The following is a 13,060-nucleotide window of genomic DNA, read 5'->3' on the forward strand; positions in this document are numbered from 1 at the left end:
AAGAAACTCTGTGTTTTTATTTTATTAGCATTTTCCATACTGTCCCAACTTTTTCTGATTTGGAGTTGTATTTGAGATTGAGCATTTTTGAGAATTAGCGCAAAAACACACTCTAGTTTGCTCCTTCAGCATGTTATCAGTTAGCATTAGCATGTTAGCGATTAGCATTAGCACTTAGCATTCATCATTACATTAGTCAGAACACTTTATACAGCTGTAGAGTTGAGCACTATTACACAGAACACTAGCGTGGCGTCTTATCTGTTCGCCGTCGCTCAGTGCACGTGTAATATTTTGTCATTTATATGTTTCGTGAATTAAAAACCCTGTAACAGCGCTAGCTAACGTGTGTTTGAGCTCTCTTTTTACAAACTGGTCATGTTCACTGTGTTTACGTCAATTTTACTCCCATGTTCGCTGCTCGGCCGTTTATCATGAAGTGAATCGTAACGGACGTGTCGATATAAAACAAAACTCTGTGATGTCTTTTATATGTTGATGACAAGCTTTGTGTTATACGCTTGTTGGTTAGCGCTAATCATTAAATGATGACAGGCGGGTAAGGGTTTGTGTTTTGTCAGGTGGCACCGGACCTACTGCGACCCGGACAGAATGAAGCTGTTAGTACATGAATGAATGATTGACGTAACCCAGCCCGGATTCGAACCGAAAAGCTTTAGTGGGGTCACATTGTGACCCAGATTTAATGCTGAGGAAAGAAAGCTGTAATAAGTTCTTGGAGAACCTGCAAATACCGGAGAACAAAGAGCTGAAGGTTTAGGTGCGGTCTGGACTGATTAGCGAGACCACACACAGCGCGCGGGAGAAAACACGGATCACGTTACAGCACCGCGTTCAGGGTTTATTTCACTCCGAACGCTTCAACACTTCAAGAGAAAATGTGCTAGCACTTTACTTCTGATTGCTGCGCGTCTAACCGGACGCAGAACCTCCAGAGATGCCGGGCTGGACGTGGCACTCGCTCGTCTGGGTCTGATATAAACAATCCATAATCGGTGCTGCCCTGCCCGCCCTCCAGGACTTGTACACAACCAGAACCAGGAAGAAAACATAATCACAGACACCCTGGATATGAGGTCAGAATTAAACCAAGGTCTTTAGGACCACACTGCTGTGCACCACCCAAACAAAGCCTAGTTATTGCTCTGATTGGCTGCTGGTAGAGACTCTACATTTTTATTTTTAATGGAACAAACCGTCAGAGCTTCGACTGTGTGACGTCTTCACCAAGTCATTCTGATCCTACCTTCACCATGTTTCACAGGCTGTATTTTAGTGATGCATTCAGGGTGCAGCATTTCATTCATTCGTTTTCACGTTTAAAGTCAAATAAAAATTTTTTATATAGCGATTTTTACAAAAGACATTGTCTCAAAGCAACTTTACAGAATCCAGGACCAACAGACCAAAAACCCCTACTGAGCAAGCCGAGGGCGACAGTGGCAAGGAAAAACTCCCTTAAAATTACAGGGAGAAACCTTGAGAGGAACCAGACTCAGCAGGGACCCCCGTCCTTCTTGGGTGACCTGGAGGAAGCTTTAAATAACCGCCTCTCTATTCTGGTCAGGGTTGCAGTGGGACTGATTTCCCAGTAGGAATCACTTCTCACAATGCACGAACCCACCACGGACGGGACGCCAATCCATCGCTGAGCTTCGGCATAGCCGGTCATTTCTGTGCACGCCCGACAGGTCGACAGCACCTGGATGCGGATGAGGATTTTACATCATCCTACACTCCCGAGACGAGGGCGTGTCTAAATTCTTCTTAGATCCCTTAAGATTACTAGTGAGGCGCCTTAATTCTGAGTGATGATCTGACGCCTACTCAGCGCTGAAGGCAATCCCAGCATTCAGTGCGGCACAAAATATGACATGCCACACGAATGCGGAGTTCTTTTCAAATGTAAATAAATTCTCGTTGATGTTTAATTTGTATAAAGGTGTAATTATACGAGTGTCGTTTATTTGTAAATTCAGGCTCATCAGGGACGGTTTTTGGTACACGGAGGGTGGCGTTAGCTGGTGTGCCGTCAGTTTGAACGGCCTGAGGCTAACTGTGTTAGCTTAGTAAGCTAAAACTGCTGTGACGTAATCGCTCTATAAGTAGTGCGTCTAAATAATCTGCTTTATGAGTTCAGGTCTTATTAGAATCCTCTTTACTGAGGCAGCTGATCAGGTAAGTAGTAGGCAGCAAGGCATCTTGAAATGTCCTGATACAAATCATTCCGATACTTCCTTCACCATGTTTCACAGGTTGTATTTCAGTGCTACATGTAGTGTGCAACACCTACAGAGCCCCAATAAACACCTTAAACACACCAGTAAGTGCAAGTGGTTTAATAATTCACAAGGGAAACCCTAGATCATAAATAAAAAAACATAAATCATCCCCAAGAGAATAAATAAATCACAGATCCTTATATTAATATAAAAACAACTGTGGTGTCCAAATATTTATTCCCTTAAAACAGTTGCCCCCCTGTCCAACACCACTGGCATTTCTAAAACCAGAGGAGCTCGGCACCACGGCGGTGAGATGGAAGAAGACGAGTTCAAGGACCTCGACTAACCAGCGTGGCGGAGATAGTCACGGCGCGTCAAAGCCTCCCTGGCGCAACCCGGGCGCCCTGGCACAGCGGGTGCAGCTGCCTGAGTGAAGTCATCATGGCAGCTGCACCCCAAAACCTTAGATCACGCGCGGGCATGTGGAGATGGGGGGGTAAGGGGCGATTAAAATCCTTAAACTATAAGAGCTCCACAGAGGAGGGGTCTTTAATTCCAACTTGATGTTACAGAAGGTGTTAAAATGTCATATATAATAAATAGCCAAAAGTATTTGGACACCCGTTCTGTTTAAAATAGAGCGACCTCCGTGTGATCTTTTCGGCTAGATCACAACAGCCGCTCTTCTGTGCCCAGTTTTTCCTTCACGTCTTTATAGATCTTGCTTTGTGCAAGAAAGGTCCTTCCATAAACGATTGCTGCACAGTTAGAAGCATATCATTTCCTTTATATCATGATATATTCCACCTGTTTGTAATTGCTGTGGCTGAAACACATGAATTTAACTCAGAGGGGGCGTCCCAATACTTTTGTCACAGCACATGGACAGTAACTACAAAGGCCAGTGAAATAATGACCGGTGATCGACACAAACGGTCCATTCAGTCTGGCGTCACACCAGCTCATCTGAGAGGAAAATAAAAGGATAATTAACTAAGCCTGTCTAATGTAAAACTGACCCGGACGCGGCCCCGGCGCGGCTCCCCGGTTAGACTTCGGTCTCTGATTACAGCTCATTCAGTCCCAGATTGCATTTCATTTCATTTTCATTAACCACTTTATCCCGGTCAGGGTCACAGAGGCTCCGGTTCCACTGGGAATACCCTATATAGCGCGTTAATCCATCTAGTCAATCACGTCTGTGTAGACACCCGGCCATCTGACAGCACCGCTGAGATTCGAACCTGGATCTGAAGTGACATGCCTCATGCAGCCACTGTTGGGCCCTTGAGCAAGGCCCTTAACCCCCAGGCACTCACTCACTTTCTTAACCACTTATCCAATCAGGGTCGCGGGGGGGATTGCTGGAGCCTATCCTGGCTTTTCAATGGGCGCAAGGCACACAGTAACACCCTGGACGGGGCGCCAGTCCATCGCAGGGCAGACACACACACACACGCGCACACACACACCCATTCACCTATATGGCAATTCAGTGTCTCCAAATAACCTGACCAATGTTTTTGGACTGTGGGAGGAAACCGGAGCTCCCGGAGGAAACCCACGCAGACACTGGGAGAACATGCAAACTCCACACAGAAAGGACCCGGACCGCCCCGCTTGGGGATCGAACCCACAACCTTTTTGCTGTGAGGCAACAGTGCTACACAGCCACCCTTGGAGTAGTGTAGGCTAACACTGAACGGCACCCTGTGGTGGAGTCACCGCCGCCGACTCCCCGGGTCCCAGACACTAGATTCTACAAACTACAAGATTCTGGAGCAGCTTTACGTGTATAAAAGGCTGAAAACGGCTTATTCGGATCATCTCCCGAGACCCTCTGTGATCAGGGATCAAGCTCCACGTAGGCCGGATTTCTGAGAAAGGGCTCATGGGATCATGAGACTTGCCCAGCGCTCCGCAGGGAACCTGGCCAAATTAGGGCTTGATTAATTGGGCAGGCAGCCAGTGCGGCTTTAGCTTTACTTAAAAACAAAAAGAGAGAGAGAGAGAAAGTGAATGTTACGTCTGGCTAAAGTGCATCGAAGTGCCTGGAATGATTAGAGAGATGTGCATGAAGCCTTTTCAAGTTAACTGAGCACACTTGCAGGATTAAAACAGTTCTGGGTCGCTTAAAAACACGGTGCTGTCAAAGACAATAACGTTTTACAATCTGATAAACAACATTGCAGGCTGTCTTTTGGTCCAAGTGACTTTACTAAGCATTAAACTGACTGAATTATAAAAAAGCTCATTTTTCCCCTAGACGGCAAGGTGGCGCATTGGGTAGCGCATTCACCTCACAGCAAGAAGCGCCTGGGTTCGATCCTGTGTGGTTTGCATGTTCTTCCTGCAGTCTGGCCAACTGGAGTATATTCCTGCAGTCCGGGGTATATGCGGCCCTGAGCATTGGTTCATAAATATATGGTTTGGACAATGAATTGGAACACAGACTGTGGGCCGAACCTCCCTGTTCAACATCAATCCCTGAAATTACAAACGCTGTTTTAAAAAAATGGGCACAAATTGCCATAGACACACTTCAAAAGCTTGTGGAAAGCTTGTGGAAAGCTTTAAGAGAAGTGGAGGCTGTTATAGCTGCAAAAAGGATCCAGCTCTATATGACAAGCTCACAATCAGGTGTCCATTTACTTTCAGCCACCCCGCGTACACAGAGACGTTTGACTGGACTCACCGATGACGATGAGGGTGTAGTTGATGTTGACGCTGCCGAAGCCGTTGGTGGCCTTGCAGACGAACGTCCCGGCGTCCTCCGCCTCCACCTCTTTGATGCGCAGGGCGTGCTGCTGGACCCTGAAACGCATCCAGCCGCTGTGGATGTTGCGCCCGTCTTTGGTCCACATGATGAGAGGCGGCGGGTCGCCCTCCACCGGACACGGCAGCTTCATGGTGCGTCCGATCCGTACCGTCTGTCTGTGCACCACCTTCTCCGAGACGCGCGGCGGACCTGCGGACAGAAGGTAGCGGGAATGAATCGGCGCTCTCCGGCATGTAGCGCAGTGGTCCCCAACCACCGGGACACGGACCGGTCATTTATTACCGAGCTGCACAGGAAGAATAAACTATTTAATTTTTTTCTGTTTTATTGACAATCACCCTCTGAAAAACCGGATTCTCTTTTAATAACATCCGTCTGTTTCTCTTGACACGTTTGACACCTATTTTAGTCATGTGATACCAAAAATGAAGCCCACAAGCCGCTAAAATGAGCAAAAAAAAGCTCAGGGTTCCCACGGATTTTCCATCATTGCTGAGTAGCATTGCTATACACTTTGTGTTTTTTATTATGCTCGTCACATGATTTCATTTTAAATCCTCCCGCCCTCGCCGGTCTGTGATTATTATATCTTATATGAAACCGGTCCGTGGTGCAAAAAAGGTTGGGGACCGCTGCTGTGGTGTGAAATGCTAAATCCTATCACCGCCGCTGACTCCACCACAAAGATGATCCGACTCCGGGTGCCAGACGCTAAGTACAAGGGTTCCCACTGATTTTCCATCATTGCTGAGTAGCATTACTATACACTCTGTGTTTTTTACTATGCCAGTCATATGATTTTATCTTAAATCCTCCCGCCCTCGCCTGTCCGTGATTATTGTATCTTATATGAAACCGGTCTGTGGTGCAAAAATGGTTGGGGCCCGCTGCTGTGGTGTGTCAAAGCAATAAAGACACGACTGACGGTGTTCTAATTTACGTACTGTAAATGGTTTGGGACGCAGTCCGACTGCTTGCTTTAGATAAAGGGTATTGATGCAAAAACACTACAAAACAATGACAATAAAGCAATAAAGACACTACTGGTGGTGTTCTAATTTATGTTCAGTAAATGGTTTGGGACGCAGTCCGGCTGCTTGCTTTATATAAAATGTGAGCAAAAATGTGAGCGTTCTGCATTCAAGAGTTCAAGTTTCGTGTTTCTCTGTGTGTTTAGTACCGTAATGTCGAATTAAATTATAAGTATTAAACACAGCAATCTGGTCGCCACAAACTAAACACACAGCTTTACATCTGACTTAAATAAATACATACTTAGAAGTTCTTGTCTTGTTAAAAACTCCTTTATTTTGCATCAATCGCACTCAGTTCTGTTCGCCAACACGTTACGGTGAAGCTGGATACACTCACACATGCACGAACGTACACATTTAGGTAAACTGGAGAAATAACAGTCCCTTCAAAATAAAAACAATGCTTTTGTATTGTATGTATGATGTACACTTATTTACGCCTTATTTCTAACCACCACTGACCTCATGTCCCGGCCCGGGGGGGCGTACAATGCCCAGGTGTGGCCTAGCCATTGTGAGGAACACTTGTCAGTGCGCTCTCAGCCACGGAAATGCCAAATCCTATCACCACCGTCGACTCCACCACGAAGACGGTCCGGCCCCGGGTCCCAGACACTAACTACAAGATTGTAGAGCAGCTTTATGTGTATAAAAGGCTGAAAACGGCTTATTCGGATCATCCCACGAGGCCGCGCTGGAATAAAACGGTAAACCCTCTGTGATCAGGGATCAAGCTCAACGTAGGCCAGATTTCTGAGAAAGACACCCACAGGCCGGATATGGCCCGGGGAGCGTACAATGCCCAGGTGTGGCCTAGCTATTGTGAGGAACACTTGTCAGTGCGCTCTCAGCGCTGGTCCCAAACACAGAAATAAAAAGAGCATTCAGTGTAAAAACTGTGCCAAGTGTGCGGACCAGATCCACCGTGGCGACCCCTAAATACTGGAAATACTGGAAAAAACTACTGTCCTGTACTTGACTTAAAAATTGCACTGTATACAAGAAAGGGAAAAAGAAAAGCCACAAATAACAATAATTATATGGAATTATTACATAATACAACCCAAACAGCATGAACATTGTATAACATGTTATTTTGGTGAAATGAAAGGTCAGACTGAACATTTAATCAGTCATTTAAACCTTCACTTAATCATGGTTTCCATTTTCTACCAAACAGCCCCCACACATACACACACAAACCCCGCCCGCTTGAGAAGGTGTCGCGCTTGGCTCAGTCTGGCGCAGCCTTGGCCGGGCTGAGCGAGGAGAGGCTTCCCCGGCCCACGCACAGCCTTGCTTACTCTCCGTTAAGACAGGAAATTGATAGTGTCACTGTTTATGTCTGCAGGGAAATTGTAACCACAGTCCCCTGTCAGGCTGCCACGTCTCGCTGGCTCGCGGCGCTACGCCGGCGCCCGTCAGAGCGGGCGGGCCGGCCGTCGGGAAGGTCAGAACCTGTAAACACCGTCGGCTTTTAGAGAGAGCGAAGGCAGACGGAATCGATCCCGGGTCGTGAGTGTGCACAGGAAACGAGCGTGGAGAACCGATTTATACGCATTTCTGTCTTTTAATAAGTGCATTACTGAAAGCAGAACTGAGATCAGACCGGACGTATCGCTTCATCGATTCATCAGAGCCAAATCCACTACTTCATCATTCTTAATTATACAATATTAAATAAAGAGCTGGAAAGTAAACATCACAATCGAATTCATTCTAAACTAACGTCAACATGTTACGTTCACCATTACGTTAAAATAACGTCAGCATCTCAGGTTCAGCACTAGCCAGATTCTGACCAATCTCCGGGTTCCAGGTTCCCAAAGTAAGTCAGAGATGCACAATAATAATCTACAAATGTCTCAAAACAATGACTTTTATTTTTACATTATTTAGCAGCGTCTTTATATAGCTATAGTTACAGCTGTATAGTTATTTATTTCACACATCTTATTTATTATTATTATTACTGTAATTATTATAATACATACCTAACCAATCCCAATCTTATTTATATGCTTATTATTAATATTAATTATTACTGTTATGTAAATAGTACTATGTACGTACATGGACATCTATCATCCATCCATCCATCCATCCATCCATCCATCATTTCCACAACCGCTTTATCCTGGTCAGGGTCGTGGCAGGTCTGGTTCCTCTGCCAAACACTGGGTGCGTGGCATGAATAATCTATATAACTGTCTGTCTGTCTGTCTGTCTATCTAGCTATCTGTCTGTCTATCTATCTATCTAACTGTCTGTCTGTCTGTCTGTCTCTCTGTCTATAATCTATCCGGAGAAGCAAGACATAGCCAATCATGTCTTTGTAGATGCTCGACTGGCCGACAGCACAGCTGAGATTCGAACCCTCCTGTGTGTAGATGTAAATCCTGTACTTGTTGGGTTATTAGTGTGCAGATTTTTGGATGGTGGATCACTGGGTAGCGCTGTAGCCTCACAACAAGAAGGACCTGTGTGGAGTTTGCATGTTCTCCCAGTTTCCTCTACAAGTCCAAAGACATTCAGCCAGGACAACTGTATTCATTCAGCCTAATGGTTAAAGTACTGGACTAGTAAGCATAAGGTTGCTGGTTCAAACTGCCAGGTTGCCACTGTTGGGCCCTTGAGCAAGGCCCTTAACCCTCAATTGCTTAGATTGTATACTGTAAGTCACTTATTATAAATGTTAACAATTGGAGCTGCTAAAATGGACCCGTGTGTGTGTGTGTGTATCCTGTGATGGACTGGTGACCTGTCCGTGACGTTTCCTGTCTTTCGCCCAATAAATTGAACCCACTGCGACCCTGATCTGGATAAAGCTGTAGTAAAACAGACATTGTAGGAATGTAAGTGCCCTCGTGTGAATTTTGGGGACTGTAGGACCCTCAGTGAGGTGAGAAAAGGGTCGCTAAAGGTAAAGGTATCACCCGACCGTTTCTCGGAGGGGGAAGCGAACTAGTCGACATTCTGACAGATGGAGGCTTGAAGTGTGAAAGAGAAATTAGTCACAGGCGTGGATTCGCCGAAACCCTCCTCTCGCTTTCTCTCAGCAAATGGCTTTCTCATCAGACGCCGGGGTGCAGAGAAACCGTCCCGGTGAGCCGATCCTACAGACTGAATTCTCATTCAGCCCTGGACGGCCGGACGCCCACTCTTCAGGCAGATTTATTAGCGGTCTGCTCCTGGTCTTCTGTTAGAGGGACGGGTCAGACCCCAGGCTTCGGCCCCCCCTGCCCCAACATGCAGAGTTTTACAGATCAGAGGTGCACGGGGGTGTACAAACACACACACACACACAATCTCCAGCTACTTTCAGTTCTCCAGCCGCGATGGTTAATGGAGAAACCAGTCCGACTAACTGGGTTTTTTGTCTGAATGGAATGTGAGTTTAGTTTCATAATAAATAAGGAAAATATTTGAGTTCCACTGGCCTGCTGCTTCTGTTTTTTCCCTATTTAATCACTCAAATATAGAAAGGCAACCATCACAAAGGGTTCAAGTTAGGGCTGGGCGATATGGATAAAAAATTATATCTCGATATTTTTTTCTGAACGGCGATATACGATATATATCTCGATATTTTTTTATCCCATAAGGTAATAACAAAAAGACACTTCTGAGACAAATCTACATGTTCCAATTTTTTTTACAGGCACTTTTATTAGTATTCATGCTGGGGAAGCTTCACACAAGAATTATTTTTCCTTAAAAAAAAAAAAAAAGAGCTATTCTAAGAAGAAAAAAAGTTGTTTTCTAAGGCATCTCCTGTCGTCTAATGTGAATTACAAATATATTGTCTGGCCCTTTAATAATGTTAAGTGTACTATAGGGCGCAGGGAGCGAGTGTGTAGGGAAGATGTTGGAATGACACGGTTTCCGGCTGAGCTTGTGTAACATTAAAAGTAAAACCCCGTTAAAGTAAACCCCTCGTTAACCCCCCACCCCCACATGTTTGGACTTTATACATTATTTTATGTATATGTCGCCACAACATTAACATTTACATTAATATTTTCTTTTACTGTATAGAACTCAGTTCTGTAATCCAGGCAGAACTAATCATTATTGTTACTGTGTAACTATTACAACATTTCATGCATTTTAATCAGCGTTCTTCTTCATGCACTTTATTATTATTTAACAGCTTTATTTGTTGTTTAATTGCTGTTTGCTCCTTGTTTACTGCAGAGTTAGTTCATGCAATTTAATAATGTTTGGTTGTTTACTGGCCGACAACAAGTAATACTATAATAGAAGATAAATAAATAAATGACGTGTCGGACGTCGGGCGATCGTCCAGTATAAACTAACACGACCACGTACAAGGTCCAGTACAGAAATCACTCCCCATAATGTTTGTTTTTACAGATAGAGCAAATATCTGCACATCACATATACAAACACAAGAGTCAGAACAACAGGAGACGCACCGCTACGTTATTATTACTTTCTCAACACTTAATGTGAAGTAAATACGTGCATGTCAGCGCGTGCATGCGCTTGTGTTGGTTTTTAAAACAAATAACGACTCGTTTTCTTGTTTTTTAACTTTGGGATTTGAAGTGAAAAACGAATGAAGGTACACGGAGCTGGAACCTTTTGTCTGGACTTGTTTTCGGCGTTCTCTACAGAATACATTATTCTGCTGCTCATCTGACACTTTGAATTCGAACCATCTCCAAATAATTCCAAAAAGAGTCATTATTTTTCTTTTTAGTAAACAGCTCCTCTTCGATAGCTTCTGTCGTGTCTTTATCCGTCTCCATGCTATCGCTGCCTGCAGGAATTACTGGTGAAGCGGTGGGGAGGGGCGAGTTGTGTTCAGTGAGGGAGAGGGGGCAGGTGAACATGTGCAGAGACAAACTGGGAGAAGAGAAAGACGAACTGTCTGATCTAACTGGAACGCAACATCTATATCGATATATGCGATATTGTCTTATCTTATATCGCGTATGAAAATATATCGATATTTTATAAAATCTCGATATATCGCCCAGCCCTAGTTCAAGTACACTATATGGACAAAAGTATCAGAACGCCCCTTTCTAATTATTAATTAGAATTAATGTCTAATGCTAACATGTCAATTGCTAACAGGTGGAATAAATCAGTTATATAAATTAAATGATATGCTTCCGACTTTGCCGCAACAGTTTAGGGAAGGCCCTAAATGTCCTGTTCCACAAAGCAAGCTCTATAAAGACACAAATTCCCACAGACATACTTTAAAGTCTTGTTAGAAGCCGCCTCAGAAGTCATAAAGCTCACTCTATTTTACAAGACAAGCTCATGCTCAGGTGTCCACATACTTTCTACCATATAGTGTATGTTATGCCAGACAGGCGTAGCTCTGTGGTTAAGGTACTGGACTAGTAATCAGAAGGTCGCTGGTTCTAGTCCACATCTTCAGACTTGGTGATCTTAAATTGTGTTTCTTAGAGAAATGTTTGCCACTCTTACCGTTCTCCTCACTGCGTACTGGGACACACTGGCAGACATAGCTCTGTGGTTAAGGTACTGGACTAGTAATCAGAGGGTTGCTGGTTCAAGTCCACATCTTGAGACTTGGTGATCCTAAGTCGTGATCCTTGGAAATGTTTACCACTCTAACCGTCCTCCTCACTGTGTACTGGGACAAAACAGGCGACCTCTACCAGGCGGGTATGTCTGGTTATTCTATCTATCTTTATAGCCGGTGCTGGACGTATGAAGGTCAACACAAGGTCATTCTCATTTCATTTGTATTTGCATTGATCTTGCTTTTGATGACGCAGGACTGAAGAAATTTGTGTCTGTGTCGTCTCAGATTTATACCTCAGTCTAACAGGACTCCATGAATGGCTACTAGAGTTCCTCAACACTCAGGTAAATCTGCTCAGAAGAATTTCCAGCCAATAAACAGTGACGATTTATAATAATTATCATCATTATTATTATTATTAATATTATAATTATTATTTTATTATTATTATTATTATTTTTATTAATATTTATTATTATTATTATTAATATAATTATTATTATTTTTTTTATTAATATTATTTTATTAATATTTTTTGGAAAATGGCTTTATCAAGGGAGCCTAGAATTCCCAGGTGGACTGAAAATAATTCTGTGTGCGTGTCCGTACGCTCGAGTCCTTTAAAATTCAGTCTGTTTTATCCATTCGAGCTAAACCCAGACGACGCGGGCGGATCTTTCCATCTGCGCTGAGGATCAGCCTTGAAGACGCAGCCTCCCGTATCTCGCCTCGCCTTTTACGGCCTGCTGGCTCAAGGTAGCCGAACACGCACGTCAGGAATGTCCACGAGTGGCCCGGACTCAGCTAGCCGCATTCCTCCATAGGCTGACTTTAGAGAAGCAGAGCGACCGATTCCCTTCGGCGGCCCTATCTGCCCCAACGGTTTCCGGGAAAAGCCCGAAATCCACATGAGCACAGAGATAGGACCGTTTGTTCCTAAAGACGTCCAGCGCTAAATATTTTTGTTGGACGCTGCAGATCACCGGAGACACTCGAGTGCGTGAATACGTTTGATTAAAGTTTCCTTAAGCTGCATATGTTTTGGCTAAAGAGGAAATCCTTCACTGTGTTTCACTTTCTTAGGCGTCCTCTCATGTCGTCAATCCTACACTGTGTGGTCAAAAGTATTTGGACGCCTGACCATGAGCTTGCTGGACATTCAGTTTCAAAAACAAATGCTATTAAAATAGAGTGACCTCTGTGCAATGGGCAGTTGTTGCCTAGTGTTTAAGGTACTGGACTAGTAATCCAAAAGTCGCTGGTTCAAGCCCCACCACTGCCAGGCTGCCACTGTTGGGCCCCTGAGCAAGGCCCTTAAGTCTCAATTGCTCAGACAATATACTGTCACAGTACGGTAAGTCGCTTTGCATAAAAGTGTCTGCTAAATGCAAAAAAATGAAAAAATGTGATCTTTTCAGGTTGAACAAAAGCCATTATTCCGAGAAAGCTTCTCACAAGACTTAGAAGTATG

At 44.3% G+C, this 13,060-nt stretch overlaps 1 protein-coding gene across 2 annotated transcripts in view; it reads right to left on the reverse strand.

The window, feature by feature from the left end:
• fgfrl1a (fibroblast growth factor receptor like 1a) overlaps window positions 1-13,060 on the reverse strand; it is an 82,636-nt gene that overhangs the window by 33,169 nt on the left and 36,407 nt on the right. The window contains exons 1-2 of one of the 2 annotated variants that reach the window (XM_063000184.1): window positions 6,522-6,568; window positions 4,942-5,214 (exon numbers count right to left, since the gene is read on the reverse strand). In XM_063000184.1, the coding sequence (XP_062856254.1) occupies window positions 4,942-5,155 (214 nt within the window). In that variant the 5' untranslated portion in view covers window positions 5,156-5,214; window positions 6,522-6,568. Of the gene's footprint in view, window positions 1-4,941; window positions 5,215-6,521; window positions 6,569-13,060 lie in introns of those variants that run through there. The other variant, XM_063000183.1, reaches the window with a different exon arrangement.

Source organism: Trichomycterus rosablanca, chromosome 8 (genome assembly GCF_030014385.1).
Source record: "Trichomycterus rosablanca isolate fTriRos1 chromosome 8, fTriRos1.hap1, whole genome shotgun sequence".
Classification (NCBI taxonomy): domain Eukaryota; kingdom Metazoa; phylum Chordata; class Actinopteri; order Siluriformes; family Trichomycteridae; genus Trichomycterus; species Trichomycterus rosablanca.